The 26990-nt window shown below is 58.5% G+C and overlaps 1 protein-coding gene across 1 annotated transcript; it reads right to left on the reverse strand.

Moving 5' to 3' along the window:
• Window positions 1–8832: 8832 nt before the first annotated feature.
• LOC144950486 (eukaryotic peptide chain release factor GTP-binding subunit ERF3A-like) lies at window positions 8833–26435 on the reverse strand. Its single transcript, XM_078880619.1, is given in 15 exon segments — window positions 8833–10203; window positions 10986–11154; window positions 11855–11944; window positions 12495–12668; window positions 14022–14102; window positions 14563–14656; window positions 15636–15779; window positions 16624–16778; window positions 17084–17264; window positions 18383–18460; window positions 19580–19613; window positions 20268–20457; window positions 20459–20607; window positions 21196–21267; window positions 26076–26435. Coding segments are annotated over 15 exon segments (2487 nt in total). The 5' UTR covers window positions 26206–26435; the 3' UTR covers window positions 8833–9457.
• Between the last annotated feature and the right edge of the window lie 555 nt (window positions 26436–26990).

The raw sequence follows: 26990 nt of genomic DNA on the forward strand, positions 1-26990 counted from the left end.
AGTAAGGGGCAAAGGTGGTGCATCAGCCAGTCATCTCGGTCAGTCGACCAGTGGCACCTGCTGGGTCTGCCCCATGACCTCCTGCCAGCGGGCGTTCGACACTTCACGTGGCCTCAAGGTGCACTTGGCCTGGCACAAGCGTCGTGGTGACGTCACCGTCACTTAGTGGCGAATGGCGGTTGTTGTTGTTGTGTAGGTGTGTGTATGTATGTGTGTGTAGGTGTGTGTGTGTGTATACCTCACCTGCGCTCACGGCCGAACATCCTCTCGAGTCGCCGCGTGCGGGACTCTTGACGCGCCGCCGGCGCTCCTTCCCGGCGGCGCTCCACCGCGAACGCCTCCTCGTGCGAGATGCGGCGCGCCGGCGGCACCGCCGACAGCGCACGTAGCCCCCCACGCGCACGTGGGCCCCGTGCACGTGGCCCCCCACTCGCACGTGGCCCCCCACGCGCGGGGACACCGGGACCCCCGACACCGGACCGCCGCCACCGTCAGACCGCGCCATCTCTTTTTCACCGGCCTCCGACCGGCACCGGCCGCCCCCACCGACGCCGCCGGCGTCGCTGCCCCGGCGGTGAGCGCCGTCCCTGCCCAGCCTGGCGCTGCCGTCGCCGTCGCCGCAGGAGGAGGAGGCACCGCTGCTGCCGGGGCGGCTGTGGAGACGGCGCTGGGCAGGGAGGCCCGGTGAGTGGGGGGCCCCGTCCGGCTCCATCGTGGGTCACCACCACCACCAGCACCACCACCACCACCCTCACCACCACCACCACCACCACCCCTCACCACCACCACCCTGACCACCACCACCACCACGCCGCCCTCTGGCTTGTCGCCGGCTCCACTCGAAGGTCGGCAACCCCCTGGGCTGCTCACCTCTCGCGATGCCTTCGGAGGGCGGACACGGGAGGGGAGGGTCACGTGGGTTGTGTGGGCACGGGGGGGGGTCACCCGTGGGTTGTGTGGGCACGGGGGGGGGGGTCACCCGTGGGTTGTGTGGGCACGGGGGGGGGGGTCACCCGTGGGTTGTGTGGGCACGGGGGAGGGGGGGGTCACCCGTGGGTTGTGTGGGCACGGGGGGGGGGGTCACCCGTGGGTTGTGTGGGCACGGGTGTGAATATCCCAAACAACAATAGGAAAGTACACCCTGCATGCTCCAGATTGACGTGATCCGTTTGTAACTAATAGGGCGACATTAACCACCGTGATGGCTATCACAAACACTACACCACTATACACTACACTATACTCTACACTATACACTACTATACACTACACTACTATACACTACACTATACACCACTACACACTACACTATACCCTTTCAACTGGTACAAAAACTGACACCTTTATACAAGGCATCATGTTTGCAATAACCACAACACAAGCAGTCAAAATGCAAACAAAAAGAAACAACTCTGATGATGATATGTGCTGTCCTTGAAGTTGATTGGTCCACACCCGAGACAGCTTTTCTTAGAGCCTAGTCTCCATTGGTGTTGGACCAGATGACGCCAAAAGGCGCACAACTCAAAGACAGCGCACTATCAGAGTATTGAGAGCTCGGGGTAAAGCATTTACACTATGAGACATCTCCTTACCAGTGGCAAAATATAGTCGTAGGTTTTAACCCTTTCAACTACACCACTATACACTACAATATACACTACTATACACTAAACTACTATACACTAAACTACTATACACTAAACTATTATACATTTCACTACTATACACTACACTACTACACACTACACTACTATACACTACACTACTACACACTACACTACTACACACTACGCACTACACTATACACTACACTACTATACACTACACTATACACTACTATACCATCCCTGCCAACACACACGGTTTACCCCGTATTGTTGTGCAGGGAACCTGAGTATTCGGGTCCATACGGCGTCACAGCCGTTTCACGATGGGACTTTGTGGGATGAACTTTGAGATTTAGAAGGGCACCACGGGGTGATCACTAAGGCAGGGCACTGATGCCCCCCATATATCTGAACGTTCATCCCACAAAGTCCCATCACAAGGCGCAGACACAAACAAATAGACGTTTTGTTGGGTTTAACACGTGGCAGGCGTTCGCGCCCAATATCATTCATGGTCCAGGTTTTTTGGGTGGGATCGCGTGAATTATGAATGTGGGGTCACCCTCCACCACGCGACAAGCACAGCCAGTGAGGCTCGTGACGTGAGCAACGCGCCCATGAGTTAGGCCCAGGATTGAAACGTCTGAGCGCCGCCTGGACACGAACACTCAGATTCCTGTGCACAATGACAACAACAACAACACGGCTACATCGATTGGGTTTACACGATATGCTGACCACAACACACCAGGTACTCATTTGCGGCTGAGTGGATCTAGGGGAGGCTCAGAACAAGGTCAGATAAATCGTCACCGGTGGTGGCCGTGAGCGGGAATCGAACTCGGGTGACCGGGTTCGTAGCGCAGCGCAGCGCTAACTGCTGCGCCGCCGCTCCCCACACACTCAGAGGCACGTGTGGAGGTGAGACACAGAGAGAGATGGACACAACAACGCAGACAGGACACAGAGAGGAGGACACAGACATGCACACAGGGGGCATACACTGACCCACTGGGACACTGAGACACAGAGACACTGAGACACTGGGAGACACTGAGAGACACTGGGACACTGACACACTGAGACACTGAGACACTGGGACACTGAGACACTGGGACACTGGGACACTGAGAGAGTGAGACACTGGGATACTGACACACTGGGAGACACTGAGAGACACTGGGACACTGGGACATTGACACACTGAGACACTGAGACACTGGGAGACACTGAGAGACACTGGGACACTGACACACTGACACACTGAGACATTCAGAGACACTGGGACACTGACACACTGAGACACTGAGACACTGGGACACTGAGACACTGGGACACTGGGACACTGAGTCACTGGGACACTGGGACACTGAGAGAGTGAGACACTGGGACACTGACACACTGGGAGACACTGGGACATCTGACACACTGAGACACTGGGACACTGAGACACTGGGACACGGAGACACTGAGACACTGGGACACTGACACACTGAGACACTGGGACACTGAGACACGGGGACACTGGGACACTGGGACACTGAGACACTGAGACAATGGGACACTGGGACACTGGGGACACTGAGACAATGGGACACTGGGACACTGGGACACTGAGACACTGGGACACTGGGACACGAGGACACAGACACACTGACACACTGAGACACTGGGACACTGAGACACTGACACACTGGGACACTGAGACACTGACACACTGGGACACTGAGACACTGACACACTGGGACAACTGAGACACTGACACACTGGGACACTGAGACACTGACACACTGGGACACTGACACACTGAGACACTGACACACTGGGACACTGAGACACTGGACACAACAACACCTTTCGCCACTAAGCGGCGGTGACATCACCACGTCGCTTGTGCTATGCAAGGTGCACACAACAACACACACACACAACACAACACTCACAACAACACTCACAACAACAACACAACAACAACACTCACACACACACAACACTCACAACAACAACACTCACAACAACAACACACACAACAACAACACTCACAACACTCACACACACACAACACACACAACAACAACACTCACAAAATCAACACTCACAACAACACACACACACAACAACACTCACAACAACAACACACACACAACAACAACACTCACAACAACACCCACAACAACACAACAACACAACAACAACACTCACAACAACACTCACAACAACAACACTCACATCAACACTCACAACAACACACACAACAACACTCACAACAACACACAACACATCACACACAACAACACTCACAACAACAACACTCACAACAACTCTCACAACAACACTCACAACACTCACAACAACAACACCACTCACAACAACAACACAACAACAACACACAACACAACAACAACACTCACAACATCAACAACTCACAACAACACTCACAACAACAACTCACAACAACAACTCACAACAACACTCACATCAACTCACAACAACAACTCACAACAACAACTCACAACAACACTCACAACAACAACAACTCACAACAACGCCGTGTCAGCCCCCCTCCTCCGCGTCCTGCTGCCCGCAGTTCGCCGCCTCTCGCGACGCGGCCCGCAGCGGTGACACCTCCTGCTGCTGCTCCTGCTGCTGCTCCTGCTGCTGCTGCTGCTCCTGCTGCTGCTACTGCTGCTCCTGCTGCTGCTCCTGCTGCTGCTCCTGCTGCTGCTGCTGCTCCTGCTGCTGCTGCTCCTGCTGCTGCTGCTCCTGCTGCTGCTGCTGCTCCTGCTGCTGCTACTGCTGCTGCTGCTCCTGCTGCTGCTGCTGCTGCTCCTGCTGCTGCTGCTGCTCCTGCTGCTGCTGCTGCTGCTCCTGCTGCTGCTGCTGCTCCTGCTGCTGCTGCTCCTGCTGCTGCTCCTGCTGCTGCTACTGCTGCTGCTGCTCTCCTGCTGCTGCTGCTGCTGCTCCTGCTGCTGCTGCTGCTCCTGCTGCTGCTGCTGCTCCTGCTGCTGCTGCTGCTGCTCCTGCTGCTGCTGCTGCTACTGCTCCTGCTGCTGCTGCTGCTCCTGCTGCTGCTGCTGCTCCTGCTGCTGCTGCTGCTCCTGCTGCTGCTACTGCTGCTGCTCCTGCTGCTGCTTCCACCACACCACCTCCTCCTCCCCTGCTGCCTCCCTCATCCAGGAGCCCCCGACCCCGCGAGCGACGCTATCGGTGTCTCCCCCCTTTCCTCACCCCCCTCTCTCCCTCCCCTCCCCCCTACCTCCCTCCCCTCCCCCCTCCTTCCCTCCCTCCGCCTCCCCCCTCCCTCCCCCTTCTCTCCCTCCCCTCCCCCCTACCTCCCTCCCCTACCCCCCTCCCCGCGCCCGGGAGCTCCCGACATCCGCACCTCCCGACGAGACGAGCACCCCCGACTGACGTACGGCGCGAAAAAAGTTCCAACAGCAGGGAGAGACGCCGCTGAGCGCGCGGCTATCGGTTTCGCCCCCCCCATCCCGGGCCCCCTCTCGGTGTCAGCTGCCCCCCCCCCCTAGCCCCCCCTCTCGGTGTCAGCTGCCCCCCCCCCCCACCCCCTAGCCCCCCTCTCGGTGTTAGCTGCCCCCCCCCCTAGCCCCCCTCTCGGTGTCAGCTGCCCCCCCCCCACCCCCTAGCCCCCTAGCACCCCTCTCGGTGTTAGCTGCCCCTCCCCCTAGCCCCCCTCTCGGTGTCAGCTGCCCCCCCCCCCACCCCCTAGCCCCCTAGCCCCCCTCTCGGTGTTAGCTGCCCCCCCCCCCTAGCCCCCCTCTCGGTGTCAGCTGCCCCCCCCACCCCCTAGCCCCCCTCTCGGTGTTAGCTGCCCCCCCCCCTAGCCCCCCTCTCGGTGTCAGCTGCCCCCCCCCACCCCCTAGCCCCCCTCTCGGTGTTAGCTGCCCCCCCCCCTAGCCCCCCTCTCGGTGTCAGCTGCCCCCCCCCCACCCCCTAGCCCCCCTCTCGGTGTTAGCTGCCCCCCCCCCCTAGCCCCCCTCTCGGTGTCAGCTGCCCCCCCCACCCCCTAGCCCCCCTCTCGGTGTCAGCTGCCCCCCCCCCACCCCCTAGCCCCCCTCTCGGTGTTAGCTGCCCACGCCCGGCTCATGAAAGATTCATGGCAGCCGCGAGAAGTCCCGTGGGGTGGAGACACGAGATGTCGACTACCTCGCCTGGTGCACAGGAGGTCGTGGGTTCGATCCAGACCCTGACGCCTGCTGCTGCTGTATATGTGGAGTCTGCGTCTCTCTCCGTGGTGAGATGTTAACTACCCTCGCCTGGTGCACAGGAGGTCGTGGGTTCGATCCAGACCCATTGACGCCTGCTGCTGCTGCTGTATATGTGGAGTCTGCGCGTCTCTCTCTCCCCGTGGTCGCGTGGATTTTTCTCCGGGTCCTCCGGTGTTTCCACTCCCAACATTTAGACTCGACTTCGCCACGCGCTCAGAGTGATGTGGCTGCTGCTGTGCATCACCACGTGATGAGCCGTCATTAGTGAGAGCCAGGTCGCTTCTGACCGAGGGCTCGGTGGGGGCCTCACCTGGTGAAGTTAAATAGTTGAGTTCACTTGGAAACGGGCCGCTAGCACCACACCAAAGACAAAGATACCCCGTGTAACCTTAACAGGCTGTTGGGGCAAGTGCACATGAGGCCCATCGGCGGCCCTGCACACGGTCCACGTGGGAGTTGCCCAACACGAAGTTGGGTGGCGGGTTGACGACGCTGCAATGTCCGCAAAGCAAAGTTGCATTCCTCGGTCAACGCTCGGTTTGTTTTTATTCCTTTACAGGAACGACCCTTCGATCAAATTGAACGTGAGCCCCCCCCCCCCCCCACACATCGTCCCCCCCCCACACACATCGCCACCCCCCCCCACACACATCGCCGCCCCCCCCCACACATCCCCCCCCCCCACATCGCCACCCCCCACCACCTTTGCAAGTCGGTCCACACAATCCGGGGGGGAGGGGCGCACGTGCACACAGCAGCAACCACCACGTGGTCACGTGCCCCCCTGCGTCACAAAGGAACCCACAAAGATCCCCCGTGTAGCCTTAACAGACTGTTGGGGGCAAGAGCTGTTAGCGAGTAGCAGCACCTGTGAAGGCCGGCACGGCACACGAGGGGGTGGGTGGCCAGCACCACGCCCGGCCGCCTTTGTCTCCCAAGTGACAATCTTTTTGTACACCGCTTCGGCACTTGCCCCAGAGTCTGTTAAAGGCTACACGGGGGTGGGGGATCTTTTGTCTTTGCCGTGACAACTCGTGCGAGTCATTCGATTCGTCATCTTCACAACGGGGCCAGCTGGCAACACGTACGACCGCAAGAGGCTGGGGACAGAAATGCAACTTGAGCGCGCTTCTGAGCGAGTATCGATGTCCTCACCACCACCGCCAACACCACCACCAACACCGCCAAATGAATAAAACGTCAACAATTAGCGTCGCCTACGACCAGTGTCTGTGCGCCGTGTTCCGGATGCTGTCGAGTGCCACGGCCGTGGCCCTGGGGGCAACGCGACTTGACGGAAGGCATCGCGGTGGTGGGGAGAGGGAGGGGAGGGGGGAGGAGGGGAGGGGAGGAGGGAGGATGGAAGGGGAGGGGTGGGAGGGGAGGGGTGGGTGGGGGGAGGAAGGAGTGGTGGGTGGGGAGAGGAGGGGAGGGTGGGAAGGGGAGAGGAGATAGGTGAGAGGGTGGGGAGGGAGGGGAGAGTGGGGAGAAAGGGAGGGGTGGGAGGGGTGGGGAGAGGAGGGTGGGGAGAGGTGGGAAAGTGGGGAGGGTGGGGAGAGGAGATAGGTGAGAGAAGGGTGGGGAGGAAGGGAGGTGAGAGGCGGGCTGGGCAGAGGGAGGGAGTCAAACGCCTCAACCCAAAGTGACACCTGCCCCCCCGTGCTGCCCCCCCGTGGCGCGGGGCTCGCAGACCCCAGGCCGCGTTCTGTCGGCGACTCCGACCCGCGGGACGACTCCGGCACCGGAGAGGGGGGGCGGGGGGCCCTGGGAGCCGCCGCGTTTCGCTTTTCTTTCGGCAGCGTCTGGGCACCGCCGCTTTGACACCGACATCAGAGCCGAGCCGGCACGGGTTTTCCATTTCCCCGCTCCCGATTTGCCGAGCCGAGCCAGGCGGTGAAACGGTGGCTGCCCCACCCCCGACCCATGGAGACAGCCGACCTGCGGGATGGGGTTCAAGCAGGAGCCCAGTTTATTAACGTCCAGCAAAACGTCGTCGCCGATTCTCTCGCGGCACGGATTTTGTTTCCACAGCACGAGGGGTGGGGGCCAATCTGGCATCTGCAGAGCCGAGCCAGGCCGGCTTGGCACGCCTCGGTCGTGCAGTGGAAACACCCCCCCCCCCCCCCATTAATCTACAGGGATCAGGGATTGTTCACCCCCACTCCTCACGCAGCGTGGTGGAGAGCGCGCGCGTTACTATCGTCAAGGTGAGGCTTGTCCACAAATGTATTCATGAAAGAGGTTTATTGGGTTAGATCGCGTAAAAGTGCGTCGTTAACCCCGCCACCACCCGACACAGCCACCCAGTAAGGCTTGTCACGTAAACAGAACGTGGCCAGTTCGTCACGAGTACAGCAACACCGGTTGTGTGTTGGAGAGCCAAGCCAAACAACCCCTGACGAGTTGGCTGTGTCGGGTGGTGGCGGGTTTAACGACACATTTACTTATTTACGCGATCTCACCAATACACCTCTGTTATGGATGATATTGGTCGTGAAATCCTGCTGCGTGTTAAACAGACACAATGTATTGCGAGCTTCGCGGGTTACCGAGATTTCCCACAACCACCTGCCCTCCCCACAAACTTGAATAGTCCGATCCATGGTGACCCTTGGCTCTGGCTCTGCAGTGGGAAAAAAACCAGAGCCTCCCTGACCCGTGCCAGCTTGGCTCGGCACGGCCCAGTTGTGCAGTGGAAAAAAAAAAGGGGGGGGGCGGTTTTGACTCGAGATTCAAGTTGCTAGCCTCTCCAGTGTGGGGGGGGGGGGGTACGTGGGTATTCGCTCCCGTTGCGGCTCATCGTGCAGCGCTCGAGCCGAGCCAGGGCAATCGTTGGGAAGCTCGTCGGCGTGGGGGGGGGGGATTGTGCCGTGCTCGTCAAGACGTTCGCGCGACGCCGCCAATCGCCGAGAGCTCGTCGGCGAGCGCCTGGGGGGGGCCGGCAGCCCGGCGGTCACGGCGAGCGACGGACGTCAAATCGGCGTCCTTCGCCAGATGAACCGGGGGGGGGGGGGGGGCTCGTGGGGGGAACCGCGAGGCTGCGGAACGCGCCGACGCCCCCCCACGAGTTGCGGCAACGGCTGGTGGCGGCAACATCACCGGCGCCAACGAAGCTCTCGCGCGCCACCTCGTTCGACCGTACGAACCAGCTAACGAGGGATTCGTTTCGCAGCCCTGTTGTCAATCCACAGGTGGATTGAAGGCCTATCCACCCCCCCCTCCCCACGCGACCACACTTCACCAAATTCACCGGCAACAGCCGACACGCCGCGTCAACTCCTCCGCCGAGCGAACGAGCGACGGATCGGTTTGCTTTTCTCGTCGTCGCCGGGCGACTCGCTCTCGTCCCCAGCGGCCGCTTTGTCCGCGTCCGAGCACGCAGTTGAGCGATTGGGGGGGGGGGGGCGCTGTTTAGCCCCCCCCCCCCTCCCCCGTACAATCCGCCGAGAGCAGAGAGACGTCCACAGCGCGAAGCTACGCACAGAGAGAGTTGCGTGCGACCCAGCTCGGGTCAAGCAGCCGTGGGATTCGCAGGCCGGGACTGAACATTCACTCCTTCACTCGTTTATTTAATTCCTCCACCCCCCCACCCCCCCCCCCCCCCCCAACAGGTTGTCTGTGTCATGTGTGTGTGCGAGCTGGTGTGTCGCACGCGTGTGGAGCTGGCGCGTGCGTGTGTACGAACCGGTTGACGTGTGCGTCTAGCGCGCGTGTAGCGTGCGTGTGAGTGTGGAGCTGGCGTTTAGCGTGCGTGCGAGCTGGCATGTGCGTGCGAGCGAGGAGCTGGCGTGTACGTGCGTGCGAGCGAGTTGTCGTGTAGCGTGCGTGCGAACGAGCTGGTGTGTAGCGTGCGTGGGAGCTGGTGTGTGCGAGCTGGCGTGTGTGCGTGCGAGCGAGCTGGCGTGTGTGTGTGTGCGAGCGAGCGAGCTGGCGTGTGTGTGTGTGTGTGCGTGCGAGCTGGCGTGTGTGTGTGTGCGTGCGAGCTGGCGTGTGTGTGTGTGTGCGAGCTGGCGTGTGTGTGTGTGTGCGAGCGAGCTGGCGTGTGTGTGTGTGCGTGCGTGCGAGCTGGCGTGTGTGTGTGTGTGCGTGCGAGCGAGCTGGCGTGTGTGTGTGTGTGCGAGCGAGCTGGCGTGTGTGTGCGAGCGAGCTGGCGTGTGTGTGTGTGTGTGTGCGTGCGCTTGAGGCGCGTCGGGTTTCTCCCACGGCCGTGCCGCCAGCGTGCCACTCCAGCGTGGCTGCGGGGTTCGGCGTCGAGTTGAACGGCCGCTTTGTTTCCGTTGTGGGCGCAAGTCGGCGTCGTCCAGGCCCGTCCATCCACTCCTTGTCCTGCACCAGCTTCAGCACCTTGCCGATAGCGATGGTTTTACCTGTGCGGAGGTGGGGGGGGCGGACGGAGATGACGCGTGGAGACGCGAGATACGGAGGAAGGGAGAGAGGTAAAGATCCCCCCGTGAGCTCCAACATCCTGTCGGGGCAAGTGCTGTTGGTGAGTTTCGCCACCTGCGGAGGCCGGCAAGGAGATGTTGACACACCGCACCGGGTACTCATTTGAGGCTGAGTCGACCTAGGGGAGGCCCCAGGACCGGTAAAGATCATTGTCACTGGTGATGGTCGTGAGCGGGTATCAAATGCGGGTCGTCGGGTTTGCAGCACAGTGCGCTAACCACTGCACTACCGCTCCCCACACACACACACAGAGCGTGGGTGGGCAACTTGGGTGGGTGGGTGCGAGGGTGGGGGTGGTACGAGTGGGTGCGTGGTTGGGGTATGGGTGGCTATGTGCGTGGATGCGTGGGTGGGTGGGGTGAAATTGGCGGGTGGGGTGGTATGGGTGGGTGCGTGGGTGCGTGGTGGTATGGGTGGGTGGGGTGGTATGGGCGGGGTGGTAGGGGTGGGGGTGGTAGGGGTGCGTGGGGGTGGTAGGGGTGTGTGTGGGTGGTATGGGTGGGTGGGTGCGTGTGGGTGGTATGGGTGGGTGGGTGCGTGTGGGTGGTATGGGTGGGTGGGTGCGTGTGGGTGGTATGGGTGGGTGGGGTGGGTGCGTGGGGGGTGTGGGGGGTAGGGGTGCGTGGGGGTGTGGGTGGTATGGGTGGGTGTGGGTGGTAGGGGTGGGTGGTAAGGGTGGGGGTGGGTGGGTGGGGGTGGGTACCTTCGTCACGCAGGGTGAAGCGCCCCATCTGGGGGAAGTCCTTGAAGGTCTCGAGGCAGATGGCGCCGACGGCGCGCAGGCGTGCGATGCACACCTGGTCCTGCTTCACGAAACGCGGCCGCGTCTGGCTCTTCTCCCCACTCTTCTTGTCCACCAGGCACAGCAGCGCCTGCGGCACGCAGAGCGAGAGACGTCACTCACTCGCTCACCCTCCCGCTCGTCCGCTCGCTCACTCGCTCGCCCGCTCGTCCGCCCGCTCGCTCACCCGCTCACTCACTTGTCCACTCACTCGTCCACCACTAGGCTTGCTCACACGCTCACCCAACCGCTCATGCGACAACCCGCCCACTCGACCACCGACTCGCTTACTCAACCGCTCACTCCCTCACCGAACCATTAAATCGCCAATCCACCCTCCTCCCGCTCTCCCATCCACGCGCTCGCTCGCTCAGCCGCTGGTGCGCCAACCCGCTCGCTCAACCGCTCAACCGCTCAACCGCCACCGACCCACTCGGCTGCGCCCCCCCCCCCCACCCATCGGCTCGCTCGCGAGGAATGCGACCGGCTGCTCATGCGCAGCGAAACCGAGCGCCACGTCGCAATGTTCCCGTCTCTCCATGCTGTGTCTAGCCGCGTCTGCTCTGCCTGCTGCGTCTTGCCGCGTCTGCTCTCCCTGCTGCGTCTGCTCTGCCTGCTGCGTCTGCTCTGCCTGCTGCGTCTTGCCGCGTCTGCTCTGCCTGCTGCGTCTGCTCTGCCTGCTGCGTCTGCCGCGTCTGCTCTGCCTGCTGCGTCTGCTCTCCCTGCTGCGCGCGCCGTGCCGCTGTGTGTTAGCCCTGCGGCCGTGTGGAGGCGCTCTCCCGCCCACGCACCTTGATCTGTACTTCCTCGACGCACGTGTGGATGTGCAGGACAGCGTTGTAGCCGGGGCAGATGATCGACTTGTGTTCAATGATCACGATCTGCGGGCAAAGAAGCACGACAAAGACAAAGATCCTCCGTATAGACTTGACAGACTGTTGCGGCAAGTGCCCTTAGCGAGTAGCGCCACCCGTGGGATGGGTGGCCGACACTGAAGTGTTGACACACCGCACCGGGTACTCATTTGAGGCTCAGTCAACCTAGGGGAGGCCCAGGACCGGTTCAGATAATCGTCACTGATGGTGGCAGCGCGCTAACCGCTACCACTACCGCTCTGACACAGATACACAGACACACAAAGACACAGACAAATAAAGACACACAAAGACACAGACAAATAAAGACACACACCGACACACAGACCACTTAATAGCGGACAGCACGCCGAGGCAAGCCAGTACACGGCACTCCGCAGAGAGGTACGGCACTCGGCACAAACAGCAAATCACTACGGCACGGGACCGAACCACTCCTCGGTTCACGGCCACCACGAGCGACGGTTATGTGGCCCGGTCTTCGGTCTCCCCCTAGGTCGACTCGGCCTCAAAGCGAGCACCCGGCGCTCGTGCCAGTCTAGGCGGAGCACCCCACCTGCGCGTCGAAGGTGCAGCCCGTGTGGCAGAGGTTGGCGGCATCGCACAGCACGAAGCCCGGCAGGATCTCCTCCTCCTCGATGCCCTTGAGCCGCAGCTTCAGGTTCTCGCCGGGCCCCGCCGCCTCCGTCTCCACCTCGTCCGACAGCAGCGACAGCACCTCCACGTTGTGCTGTCACGGGGTGCGGGGGGGGGGAGGGAGTGACATCATGACACAGCAGCGACAGCACCTCCACGTTGTGCTGTCACGGGGTGCGGGGGGGGGAGGGAGTGACATCATGACACAGTGCAGGTGACAGCACCTCCACGTTGTGCAGTCACGGGGAGAGGGGGGGGGAGATGAGTGACATCATGACACAGTGGTGACAACACCTCCACGTTGTGCTGTCACGGGGTGCGAGGGGGGGGTGACATCACGACACAGTGCAGGTGACAGCACCTCCACGTTGTGCTGTCACGGGGAGAGAGAGGGGGGAGTGGGGGGGGGGGATGAGTGACATCATGACACAGCAGCGACAGCACCTCCACGTTGTGCTGTCATGGGGAGCGGGGGGGGGAGATGAGTGACATCATGACACAGTGGTGACAGCACCTCCACGTTGTGCTGTCACGGGGAGAGAGAGGGGGGGGGGATGGCGAGAAAGTTGAGTGAAAATGTGAAAATGTCCTGGACCTCGCCTAGGTCGACTCGGCCTCAAACGAGTACCTGGTGCGGTGCACAAACGTCACCGACCCCCCCCCACCTCGTGTGCTGTGCCGGCCTTCCTAGGTGCTACTTCGCTAACAGCACTTGCCCCAACGGTCTGTTCAGGCTACACCGTGGATCTTTGTTTACAAGTGTGTGTGTATATACACACTGCACATGTGTATCTGTGTTTGCGTTTGTATGAGTGTGTGTTTAAAGGTGTACATGTGTGTATATACTTACATATGTGTGTGTGTGTACCTCTTCAAAACTAAACTATAAACTATTTTTTTTATTTCACCCAACAAGGCCCGCTGGGCTGCGTCGCTCTTTTTCAGCGGCGACGTGGCCACAAGCGATAGCTCAAGGAAGTGGGCTGCTCATCGCGTCGCTGTCAAACACTCTAAACGCGTGACGTCGACTCTAAATGTGGCGGGAGAAACCGAAGGGCCTGAAAAAAAATCCACGCCACCACAGGGAGAACTCCAAATATACAGCAGCAGGCGTGAGGGTCGTGATCAAACCCACGATCTCCTGTACACCAGGCGAGGTAGTCAACATCTCCTAGCCACCGTGATGATGATGAGAGAGAGACGCAAACTCCAAATATAAAGCAGCAGCAGGCGTCAGGGTCGCGATCAAACCCACGACCTCCTGCACACCAGGCGAGGTAGTTAACATCTCCTAGCCCCTTGTGTGTGCGGGCATGGTCCAGGCCACTCCACCCTCTCGTGCGCCGTGCCGGCCTTCATAGGCGCTACTCGCTAACAGCACTTGCCCCTACAGTCTGTTACAGACTATGCGGGGGATTTTTGTCTTTGTTCATCTTTGGAGCCTCACCTTATTGGGCATCATGACGAGATGCTGCCCCTTGACGATGCTGCCCGACTCCAGCTTCCCCAGCACCACTGTGCCCATGTCCTGTGGGGCGGGGAGAGACGTCATGAGGTGTCTGGACTTCCGTGGGCAGAACAACAGAGCCAAGCGAGAGCGGGCGGTGGTCGCGCAGTGGTGGTGGTTGCGGTGGTGGTGGCAGTGGTGGTGGCAGTGGTGGCGGCAGTGGTGGCGGCAGTGGTGGCGGCAGTGGTGGCGGCAGTGGTGGTTGCGGTGGTGGTGGCAGTGGTGGTGGCAGTGGTGGCGGCAGTGGTGGCGGTTGTGGTGGTCTTGGTGGTAGCGGTCGTGGTGGTGGTGGCAGTGGTTCTGGTGGCGGCCGCGGTGGTGGTGGCGGTAGTGGCGGCAGTGGTGGTGGTCGTGGTGGTGTTGGTGGTGTTGGTGGCGGCGGTGTTGGTGGTAGCCATACTGGTGGTGGAGGTGGTGGCGTTGTTGGTGGTGGCAGCGGCGGTGGTGGTGTTGGTGGCAGTAGTGGTGAGCTGGCACCTACCTTGTACTTGTCGACGATGGGGATGCGGATGAGTCCGTCTGACGAGCGGTACATGCAAGGGAGGCTCTCCAGGTAGGGGATGAAGGGCAGCCCGCTGCAGTGTGGAACACGCTCACACACTTAGTCATACACTCACATACATACAAAGACCCCCCGTGTAGCCTTCACAGACTGATGGGGCAAGGGCTGTTAAGCGAGTAGCACCTACAAAGGCCGGCGCTGTGGCACACGAGGGGGTGGGTGGCCAGCACCACGCCCGGCCGTCTTTGTCTCCCCAGTGGCGATGTTTACTACTACACACCGCACCAGGCTACTCATTTGAGGCCGAGTCGACCTTGGGGAGGCCCACGACCGCCCACTCACTCACCCCCCCGCACCTCCGATAAGCACGGTTGGCTACGTACGGTGCGAAAGAAGTTCAACATCCATACAGACCCAGGACCGGTTCAGACGATCGTCACCGGTGGTGGCCACGAGCGGGAACCGAACTCGGGTCGCCGGGTTCGTAGCGCAGCGCGCTAACCGCTGTGCCACCGCTCCCCCATAACCACAGACACATGCTAACGAGTGAACGAGTGGATGAATGATGTGGAGGTTGGAGTGTGTCCCTGATGAAGTGAATGAGTAAATGAATTGACGAGTCGGCAAATTAATGAAGTGAATGGAGGTGGTTTGACTGCCCCCTCACGTGAGTTAGTGAATGGATGCACGAGTGAATGAGCAAAGCGAGCGAATAATGAATTGATGAGCGAACCGAGTAAGCAAATCGTTGAATGAGCGAGTGAGCGCCGAGGATCTCACTCAGTGTGTGCGTGAGTGAATAGGTGAATGTATGAGCCAATCACTGAATGAGTGAGTGACTGGGTGAGTGGGTGAGTGACTGGGTGAGTGACTGGGCAAGCTAGTGAGTGAATTGGTGAGCGAGTGAGTGGGTGAGTGGCAGAGGTGTGGACTCGAGTCATGTGACTTGGACTCGAGTCAGACTCGAGTCATGAATTTGATGACTTGCGACTCGACTTGGACTTGCATAACAATGACTTTGTCCCACCTCTGGTGAGTGGTGAGGACCTCACCTGTACCAGGGGCACACAGAGGTGCAGGCCTCGCGAAGATTGGCCCCCGTGAGGCCCGAGCACGGCATGAAGTGAATGTCCTTCTTGGGGTTGAAGCCGACCTTGCGCAGGAAGGGAACCAGCTTCTCCTTGCACTCCTCATACCTGGACACTCGACACGCACACACATCATACACACACACGCACATCATACACACATTACATTATATACACACACACATCACACACACATCACACACACACACACATCATACACACACACACATCATACACACACACACATCATACACACGTAGTGACATAATACACACACATTACATTATATACACACACACACACACATTATACACACATTACATTATATACACACATTTTATACACACATTACATCATACACACATTACATTATACACATACACACAATACACGCACATTAAACACGTTACATTAAATGACAAACACTCCTCATACACACGTTACATTATACACACACACACATCATACACACGTTACATTATACACACACATCACACACACACATTACACGCACATTATACACACACACAATACACGCACATTATACATATTACATTACACACACACATCTCACACACACACACCACATCATACACACACACACACACCACACACACTCATCATACACACAAACACACATCTCACACACACACACCACATCATACACACACACACCATACACACAAAACACACACCACACACACCACATCACACACACCACACACTCCACCTCACACACACACCACATCACACACACACCACACACACCACATCACACACACCACACACTCCACCTCACACACACACCACATCACACACACACCACATCACACACACACCACACACACCACATCACACACACCACACACACTCCTGTCGAGTCTCAATACTCGGAGACACGCTCTCCAGCAGCCTCAAGGCCCCGCCACTCCCATCTCAAGGAGGGCCTCACCTCTCCTGGCTCCAGTGCACCGTGGGGTCGTCCATCTTGTTGATGAGCACCACGAGGTGCTTGACGCCCGCCGTCTTGGCGAGCATGGCGTGCTCGCGCGTCTGCCCGCCCCGCTCGAAGCCCGTCTCAAACTCGCCCTTCCGCGCCGAGATCACCTGGGGGTGGGGGGGGTCACGCGCACAGTGGCAACACGCGGGCGGGGGAGTCGGGGGAGTCGGGGGAGTGGGGGGAGTGGGGGGAGTCGGGGGAGTTGGGAGCTCGTCACCACAGAACATCGGCGATTTTCCCCGTAATTTTTCGCGAATCGATTGCGCCGAATTCCAGGGTCGGGCCTGGTTCAGGTCCGGTGATATCCCTCAACCCGCCTAAGTTCTCTTATCCCCGTGCGGTGCCCCGCGCTGGCCAACCGCGGACACAGCCAGCGAGGGACGTCGCCGCCGCCGCCCTCTCTCTCACGTACCAGCACGGCGAGGTCGGCCTGCGACGCTCCGCCGATCATGTTGGGCACGAAGCTCTTGTGGCCGGGCGCGTCCAGGATGGTGAAATGTTTGTTTGACGTCTCGAAGTAGGCGCGCCCCACCTCCACCGTCTTGCCCTTCTCGCGCTCCTCCACGTTCGTGTCCAGGGCCCACGACAGGTACCTGGCACGCGCGGCGTCGGTACACTTTTATTTCACACCGGCACGTCCGAACCGAGCCGGCGCCAAGGCCACCTCGCGGTACTCGTAGAGATTTTCTTCTCCCCACGGGTGGTTTGGAGAGCCGAGGCCGGAGCCAAACCGCGATGCGGTGGCCGCAGAAGGCCACCCGGCTAACGACTCGCGTGACGGCCGCGGGCACGGCTAGGCTACTGCGGTGGACAAAAACAACCAGCCCTGGTGCCTCCTGGGCTAGGCACGGCACGGCTGTGCAGTGGAAAAAAAGTGAATAGATTCCTTCCCAGTGTAGCCGAGACAGCGCTGTCGACTGACTCCCCCCCCCCGTGACGCACGAGGGAGCGGTGTGGCCAGTAACGGGGCACGGCCGCCTTTGTTTGCGCACGGCACCAGCTACTAATTTACACGCGAATCAATCTGAGGGTCTTTACCGAAAGACCCAAATAATATGAATTCCTAAAGTCATGAAAGCTTTAAGTCAACGTTTATGTATGTTGAACCTCTTTCACATCATACGGAACCAACCGTGCTATTCAGTGGCGTAGAGGTTAGCACGCTGCACTACAAATCCAGCAGCCTAAGTGCGTCGTGTCTGTTGTCTATCTGTGTCTGCTGTGTGTGTTGCGTGTCTGTGTGCGTGTCTGTGTGCGTGTCTGTGTGCGTGTCTGTGTGCGTGTCTGTGTTTGTTGTGTCTGTGTGTTGTGTGCGTGTCTGTTGTGTCTATCTGTGTCTGCTGCGTCTGTGTGTGTTGCGTGCGTGTCTGTGTGCGTGTCTGTGTGCGTGTCTGTGTCTGCTGTGTCTGTGTCTGCTGTGTCTGTCTGCTGTGTCTGTCTGCTGTGTCTGTGTGCGTGTCTGTGTGCGTGTCTGTGTGCGTGTCTGTGTGCGTGTCTGTGTGCGTGTCTGTGTGCGTGTCTGTGTGCGTGTCTGTGTGCGTGTCTGTGTGCGTGTCTGTGTGCGTGTCTGTGTGCGTGTCTGTGTTGTCTGTTGTGTCTATCTGTGTCTGCTGCGTCTGTGTGTGTTGCGTGCGTGTCTGTGGGCGTGCGTATCTTTGTGTGCGCGTGTTCGATGCTGCTGTTGTTGCTGTGCAGCGGAGTGAGAGCTCACCAGCTCTCTCTGCTCTTCTCTTTCGCTTCTCGCTCGTACTTCTCCAGCGTCCTCTTGTCCACCATGCCCGTCAGGTACCTGCACGGAGCGGGCGGCACGGGCCACCGTCAACACCGCCATCGGCATCCACGTCCTGCCCTCTGGCAAGCGGGAAACCTGCATTGGCTTCTCCAGTAACCGAACGAATACATTACGAGGTCGCACTCATTACAAAGTCCTTGACGCAAATGAATCACAATGCCTTGCTGCTGATCTCGTGAAGGACCATAAACCGTCGCCACGCAAACTCCGATCATCCTCGCAGCAGCAGCAGCGGCATTTGACTAACCGTCGAGCAAAGATCACCGCATCATCGTTGCGCGGCGCTTTCAGAAGCGCTTCTGTGGCCGTCTGGAAAGCTCTTCCCTTCCGATATCAGGAAGCCACTGGAGCTGTGCGCTTTTAAATCGTCGTCTAGATTGATAAACTCGTTTGTTGAGAACTGCTTTATGTGTTTAGTTTGTTGTCCTTGCCCCACCACCTCCGATGAGTGCGGCTGGCTACGCACGGAGCCTACAACATGAGCCACGTGTAGCAGCGTGTTCCCTCCACTGCTGGACGCCAACGGCCATCCCTCAGTCTCACGATATCGCTCCTGTAATCGAGCGAGTGGACAAGCCGCGGTGGCGAGGAGATGTTAACTACCTCGCCTGGTCTGCAGGAGGTCGTGGGTGCCATGCCGACCCTGACGCCTGCTGCTGTATATCTGGAGTTTGCGTGTCTCTCTCTTTCCCTGTGGTTGTGTGGATTTTTCTCCGGGTTTTCCCCTCCATGTTAAGAATGACCCAAGCAATGTCCACGTGAACAGGACCCTGCGGGGTGGGCTGGTAGGAACGAATAACCAAAGAATATAAACATCATGTAGTATTACACTTGTTAAGCCAGGAAAGCCCCACTGAGTCAAAAGGTTTTTGTAGGGTCCTGCCAAGTGTTTGCAGTAGGGGGCGATGTTGATACACGGACAGACGGACGGACGGACGATATAATCTATTGGTGGTCTGGTCCACTTCGTTCCTACCAGTATAAGCCGCTTCTCACTGGTCTATCCACGTGTGATCGCCGGTTGCTTCTGAAAAGGAGCTGCACAGCTCAGAGGCCTCTAACCTGCTTGAACACAAACAAACAAAAACCAAAAAAAGTAAAAAAAATGTCACTCACATGATCTGCCCTCCGATTGTTGACTTGCCAGCATCTGCGGAAGGGAGGGGGCGACACGACACGGTGTGGCGTTAAGCGCGGTGCCGCTGCAGCTGTGACAGCGCATCCCATGCAACCCGGCGGTGTGCTTCCCCTCATTACTGATACGCGCACGTGTCTGTGTGTTTGTATGTGTGTGTGTATGTGTGTGTATGTGTGTGTATGTGTGTATGTGTCTGTATGTGTGTGTATGTGTCTGTATGTGTATGTATGTGTGTGTATGTGTCTGTATGTTTGTGTATTTGTGTATGTGTCTGTATGTGTCTGTATGTGTCTGTATGTGTCTGTATGTGTCTGTATGTGTGTGTATGTGTCTGTATGTGTGTGTAACGGCACTCGCCCCAACAGTCTGTTAAGGCAATATGGGGGATCTTTGTCTTTGTATGTGTGTGTATGTGTCTCTGTGCGTCTGCGTTTGGCCGGGTGGAGATCAGTAGCGTAGCACGATACCATCAACACGCTAGGGGGCTCTGGGCCATTCTTCGTGCGAGCCAGAGGCCCCCCCCCCCCCCTCCCCCCCCCGAGCGAGCGAGGACGACCGCCCTCGCCCCGACGGCGGATCGAGCGCGGCACGTGCGGCACGTGTGGCCCCTGTGGGTAGGTGGGGGGTGGGTGGGGTGGGTGGGGTGGGGCCGTGCGCGCCTCTCACCCACGTGGCCGATGAACACTACGTTGACGTGGTCTTTGCGCGGCCCCTCCGAGGGCTTGGGCGCCGGCGCCGGGACGGGGACCCCCTCCCCGTCCCCCTCCTCCTCCTCGGGGGCCTCCTCCGCCCCGCCCGGGCCCCCGCTATCGCCCGGAGGGGGGGCCGCCCCCCCCGCGTCCTCGCCGCCGCCCCCCCCCCACGTCCTGGGGGGGAGGAGGAGGGGGGGGCTCGTCCGAGGGGGGGCCGCCCCCCCCTCCGCCTCCGCCGCCCCCGTCCGGTTGCTCCGGCTCGCCGCGCTCCTCCCAACTCTCGGCAGACTCGGGCTCTCCGTTCTCGAGCGGCGCTGGGAACGCCGAACGGCACCGTCGGCACACAGACGCGGGGGGGGGGGGGGGGTCAAGCAGCGCCGGGACCGGTGGGGGGGGGGGTCAAGCACGAAGCGTGGCGACAATAATCTCGGCAAGGAGCGTAAAAACCGTCGTGCCAACTGCGTCATCCTCGCGGCCGTCGAACAAAAGCCGCGTCGTGGGAGTGCATCTGCAGCAGCATTAGAAACAGCAGCATCAGTAAGCTGCAGCAGTAGTAGTAGAAGCAGCTGTATCAGCAGCAGCATTATAAACAGCATCATCATCAGCGTGCGTGGTGACAATGGGAGTGCATCTGCAGCAGCATTAGAAACAGCAGTATCAGTAAGCAGCAGCAGTAGTAGTAGAAGCAGCTGTATCAGCAGCAGCAGCATTATAAACAGCATCATCATCATCAGCGTGTGTGCGTGGTGACAGTGGGAGTGCATCTGCAGCAGCATTAGAAACAGCAGCATCAGTAAGCAGCAGTAATAGAAGCAGCTGTATCAGCAGCTGCATCATAAACAGCATCAGCATCATCATCAGCGTGTGTGCGTGTGGTGACAGTGGGAGAGCGTGGGGGACACCTCCTGTCTTTGTGCTGGAGTCCAACTCGGGCGCTCTGGGTTTGCTGTCCACGAGCGGCGTGGACGAGGGCTCTGCAGGACACACGCGGCCATCACGCGCTCGTCACACCTCCCATTCAGCTACAGCTGGCTACGCACGGCGCGAAACAAGCCCCACGTACAGACGTACACGCCGCGCGAGACACACCCAGCGAGCCGGCCGGCCGGCCGGCCGCACACGCGGTGTGGCCATGAGAGGCGGAGTCTCGGCCACGGGCAGAGGACAAGGGAAGGAGTTGAGTCTCGGACTTGATCAGGGGGCAGGGAGTAGACAGCACGGGTGGCTGGGGGGGGGAAGGGATTTCCAGACTTTGGGGGGCCGCAGAGGAGAAAAAGCGACCTCTTGGTGGGTGAAAGTTGACCGAGAGATTCGATGGAAATCTTTGCTTTGATGGGAGCAGAGAGAGAGTGAGGGGAGTAGAGTGAGATGAGAGGGGAGAGGTGGGAAAGTGCGTGAAGGGGAGTGGAGTGAGATGAATGGGGAGGGGAGGAGAGTGAGATGAGAGGGGAGAGGCAGGAGAGTGCGTGGAGGGGAGTAGAGTGAGATGAGAGGGGAGAGGCAGGAGAGTGCGTGGAGGGGAGTAGAGTGAGATGAGAGGGGAGAGGCAGGAGAGTGCGTGGAGGGGAGTAGAGTGAGATGAGAGGGGAGAGGCCGGCAGGGGGTGAGTCCCCGGAGGAGCTAGAAGACCGAGTGATACCGACGTGCAATCCGGGATTTCGCTTCCCGAGTAAAAACACGTTGGCCAACTGCTCGATGCCGAAATGTTTTGCCGCAGGTTGCGAAACTCGGCGCAGGGCGATCACGGGCACGTTCCACGCAGACCGCCAGCGTCACTCCGACGTGCGCTCTGCGCAAGCGACTCGCGCGCCGGCAACACCAAACAAACTTGGAAGCGTCGCGACGGAATTCTATTGCAACAGCAACCGCCTTGTGCCCTGCCAGGGAGACAGAGGGCGACTCAGAACGTTTAAATGTGGCAACGTGAAAGTTACCGCTGTTCACAGGACAGCAAGCAGGTTGCTGTTGGCCGCTGTGGTTTTAGTTGGGTGCGGAGAAGTCATGGCGGCAGTGGTTCTCTCCGAGCTACCAACTCCATAGGTTCAATCCCAAGCTATGACTAGCTCTCTCTCTTCTGAAAGTAATTATGATATCCATTACCACCATCATCATCATCGTATAACCATTATCATCATGATTACAACACCTTCATAATCATTATCATCATGAATACAATACCATCATAATCAACCCTCCGAGGTTGATCAAATGTAACGCCACTCTCCGACGCATCACCAAATCACCCCAACTCGCCTGAACGCGCCCACATCTCAGAAGCTAAGCAGGCCTGCGCCGCCCCCGGACGGGCGATGACCACGCACGCCATGCTGCTGCTGCTACAGGATTCTACGGGGGGGGGGGGGGCTACGTGTTGGGCAGCAGCGAGGGCCGGCACCGTCGGACCGTACCGCGTTGCCGCTACGCCCTCGAGCCAACAACGACCCGGCCCGGTTCCCAACAGGCCACGGGCCTCTAGCGGTCCGTGGCCCGGGGATTAGGGACTCCTGATTTAGAATGACGAGTTCGTTTCTTTTAGAGCGGCTTTCTGTGTTTAGTTTGTGATCCTCGCCCCTCCGCTTAGCGGGGCTGGCTATGTAGGGTGCAGAAGAAGTTCAACATACACGGTGATGCAGCGGTAGCCAAAACTTGCTAATAGCGTACAGTAGTGTGGTGTATAGTAGTGTGTAGTATAGTAGTGTGTAGTAATGTAGTATATAATGTAGCATATAGTAGTGTGGTGTGTAGTAGTGAAGTCTATAAAAGTTGTGCAATAGTGTAGTGTATAGTAGTGTGGTGTATAATAGTGTATAGTAGTGCTGTATAGTGTTGTGTAAAGTGTTTAGTGTAGCATATAGTAGTGTGGTGTATAGCAGCGTGTATAGTTGTGTAGGAGTGTATAATTGTGTCGTGTAGTAGTTTGTATAACTTTTTTCGCACCGTGAGTAGCCAACCGTGCTAATTACTCGTGACCACCGACCTTGCCCCATCTCGTGACGGATCCTACCCAAGCCCATTTACCTTTGTTAGCAGGCACAGTGATGCCTTCAGCACGTGGAGATTACGTCCATTTTTGTTGGCTGCTATACGAAAAGCCACTTCGTTGAACTAGCATTAGTGGCAAAGTAGCTGCTGAAAAAAAAGTTCGTAGCTAAGGGGGTTCAACACCTGGTAAGATAAAAAAATTTGTTAAAAAAGAAATACACAAATAAAACTGAAATGCTTTGTTTACATCTCCTATACTTTGCACTGCTATCGTGTTTTTGTATTGTTCGTTGTTGTAACGGTCTGACCCCGTGCCCCTCCTGGACATCTGTGAAGCGATTCACGGCTCACCGGATTCCTACAGGATAAATAAATATTCTGATTTCTGAATTAAGTAATGCGTGAGTGAGTGGGTAAGTGAGCGAGTGAATTAATTAACGAGTGGGTGGGTGAGTGAGCGAATCACTGAATTGTATGCACGTATGTTCAACTTCTTTCACACCGTGCGTAGTCGTTCGTGCAAATCCGAAGTGCGGGAATTGGTGAGTATGTGAATGGGTAAGTGACTGGGTGAGTGAGTAAATGGGTGAGTGAGTGAATAGGTGAATGACTGGGTGAGTGACTGAGTGAGTAAATGGGTGAGTGACTGGGTGAGTGAGTAAATGGGTGAGTGAGTGAATAGGTGAATGACTGGGTGAGTGACTGAGTGAGTAAATGGGTGAGTGACTGGGTGAGTGAGTGACTTTATGAGTGACTAGGTGAGTGAGTAAATGGGTGAGTGACTGGGTGAGTGAGTAAATGGGTGAGTGACTAGGTGAGTGACTGAGTGAGTGACTGGGCGAGTGAGTGATTGGGTGAGTGAGTGACTGGATGAGTAACTGGGTGAGTGAGTAAATGGGTGAGTGAATAGGTGAGTGACTAGGTGACTGGGTGAGTGACTGGGTGAGTGAGTGAATGGGTGAGTGACTAGGTGAGTAACTGGGCGAGGGACTGAGTGAGTAAATGGGTGAGTGAGTGAATAGGTGAATGAGTGAGCTTTATCGGTCATCGCACTCTTCCAGGATAAAACATCTTCCGATTGCAATGGATTTATATTTTACCGGGTTAGGCCCACTGATCTATATAGAAGCCCTTTTCAGAAGTGACCTGGTCATCACAAATCATAGCTCAACCAAGTGGCTTATCACGACGTGGCAATGTATCGCAGCCAAATTACTCTAAAACGCATGATGTTGAATCTAAATGTGGAGGGGAAAATCCGGAGGACCCGGAGAAAAATCCACGCGACTACGGGGAGAGAGCGAGAGGGAACATGCAAACTCCAGATATACAGGAGACGTCAGGGTCGGGATCGAACCCACGAACCTCCTGCATACCAGGCGAGGTAGTTAACATCTCCCAGCCACCGTGGCGTCCTTGTTAGTGGGGGTCCCACAGAATGATTAAATCACCACGCAGGCCAGAGTGTGCGTCTGAGGCGAGATGGAGGTCCCACAGAATGATTAGATCACCACGCAGGCCAGACGGTTTAGCCCGAGGCTCACACGCGTGTGCCCGTGGTGTCACCACGTGGGACACGTGATGGTACCACGGCAGGCCACGGTTCACGACCGCCCACACCACCACCACCACCACCACCCTAGTTAAACAAATATCCACGTTCACCAACATCGCCACGTGTTGTCCGGCTCAGTCCAGCGCGACTCTGCCCTAGGTCGACTCAGCCTGAAACGAGTGCAGGTCGGCTCGGGGGAGACAAAGGCGGCCCGGACGTGCAGCCTTCATGTGCGCTACCCTTTAACAGCGCCTCCGACCTACACGGCAGCAGGCGTCAACCAGACGAGCAGTGGACAGAGCCTGGAATCCCCGCGAGGGATGCACGTGGAGGCACCCGAGTCGCGTGTCAGCTGGTGACTTTAATTTTTTAAACGACAGCTTCAGATTCTCGCGAGCGGCGTTTTTCGTGCAAGCGTGTGAACGCGCACGCACACGCGCGCACCGTACTAGACGTTTAGCCTTTCGACGAGCGCTCGCGACGCCACAAACTAAATGTTTTAAACTTTTAAAAGACGCCAACGCGTCTTGGAAAAAGCCTGCGGCCTTGCGACACGCCCGTTTGCATTCCACAGTCCGCTTCGGCGCGGCGCGAGCCTCGATTGGTCCAGAGGGGGCTCACGTGACAGCGGAAGGCCAATCACGGGCGAGAGCGCGCCTAAGCGGACTACCGATTACATACGATGGGGTCCGCGCTGTAACCACCCCACCACGTCTCGTTATCGACTGCTGGATGAAGGCCGCCGGCTCCTCCTTCCCTCAGCGACGACTTCCACCGCTCCATCTCCACCCGGCTGCCGCTCCTCGCCTCGGACGCCGGTTGCTACGATCATCAGCCAGCGGCCAACACACCGCTGGATGAATCCCGACACCCGAATGTTGCAATGGAGCGAGGCGACGCTCATCGGCTCCTTCGCCTCGGTGGCTGCGCGTGCCGATCGCTCAACGTGGCGGGGTTTAAACAACCACAACAACTACTACAACTACTACTACAACTACTACGGCTACACACAACAGCTGCTGTGAAGACGATGCCCCGAGAGGGTTCCAATACTCCAGTGCCAAGTGGGGGCCCGCTACGCCCTCGAAGCTGTGTAACGACGCGTTTGCCGCCCCGTCTCTGTGTTGTTGTCGCCGCTAGAGTTAGGCCGCTAGAGTTAAAACGACGACGCAGGAGCTCCCGCGTGGTGGAGAGAGAGAGAGAGGGAGACGCTGCGGGCGAGGAGAGTGGAGTGCCGGCTCGCACCGCTCATGAGGAAGGAGGGCACGAAGACGGCGGCGTTCACGTTGAGGTTCGTCACCGCGGCGTTCATGGCCTCCGCGTCCTGGTCCCAGCAGTCGGGAGCTGAGTCCTGCGTCTCCATCGCCTTCTCCATGCGGTAGAGGCCTCCCACCCCTCTCGCCCTCCTCTCGCCCTCCTCGTATCCCCCCTCGCTTCCTCCTCCTCCTCGTCTCCCCCCTCTCGCCCTCCTCCTCCTCCTCGTCTCCTCCTCCTCCTCGGCGTCGTCGTCGTCCCGGGCGACGTTTCTCGCGGGCAGCTGAAGCGACGAGGCCGCGTGGGGCGCCCGGAATGGAGGCGCGAGGAGGTGGACGGGGCCTTTGCGTCGTGACGTCACGCGAGAGCGGACATGACGTCACGCGCGCAGCTGTGAATGGCGTGCTCGTGACGTCGGCGCGAGAACGGGCAACGGTGCGTCACGACGTCAGTCACGGGCGAGCGCTAGACGGTGCGGACGTGACGTCACGGGCGAGCGCTCGACGGTGCGTCGTGACGTCACGGGCGAGCGCTCAAGGGTGCGTCGTGACGTCACGCGCGAGTGCTCGATGGTGCGTCGTGACGTTTTCAATATACAAATTTCTTGCGTCGTGACGTCGGAAACGGTGATGCTTGCGTTTTGACGTAGCGGATGAGAAGAAAACGTTACGTCGTAACGTCACGGCAAGACGGAGCGCGTATGCTTTGACGTCATTTACAAAATTGAGAAACGTGTCATTTGGGGAGATGGAGGTTTTTACGTCGAAACGTCATATCACAGTGGGTGTCGTGACGTCATTAAGAAAAAGTTGTGCGTCATGACATCAGAAATGGCGGTGCTTGCGGCGTGACGTCATTAACGGGGGCGGGTGTAGTTTTGCGTCGTGAAGCCAACTGGGCTTGTGA

The sequence above is a fragment of the Lampetra fluviatilis genome, chromosome 58 (genome assembly GCF_964198595.1).
Source record: "Lampetra fluviatilis chromosome 58, kcLamFluv1.1, whole genome shotgun sequence".
NCBI classification, from domain to species: domain Eukaryota; kingdom Metazoa; phylum Chordata; class Hyperoartia; order Petromyzontiformes; family Petromyzontidae; genus Lampetra; species Lampetra fluviatilis.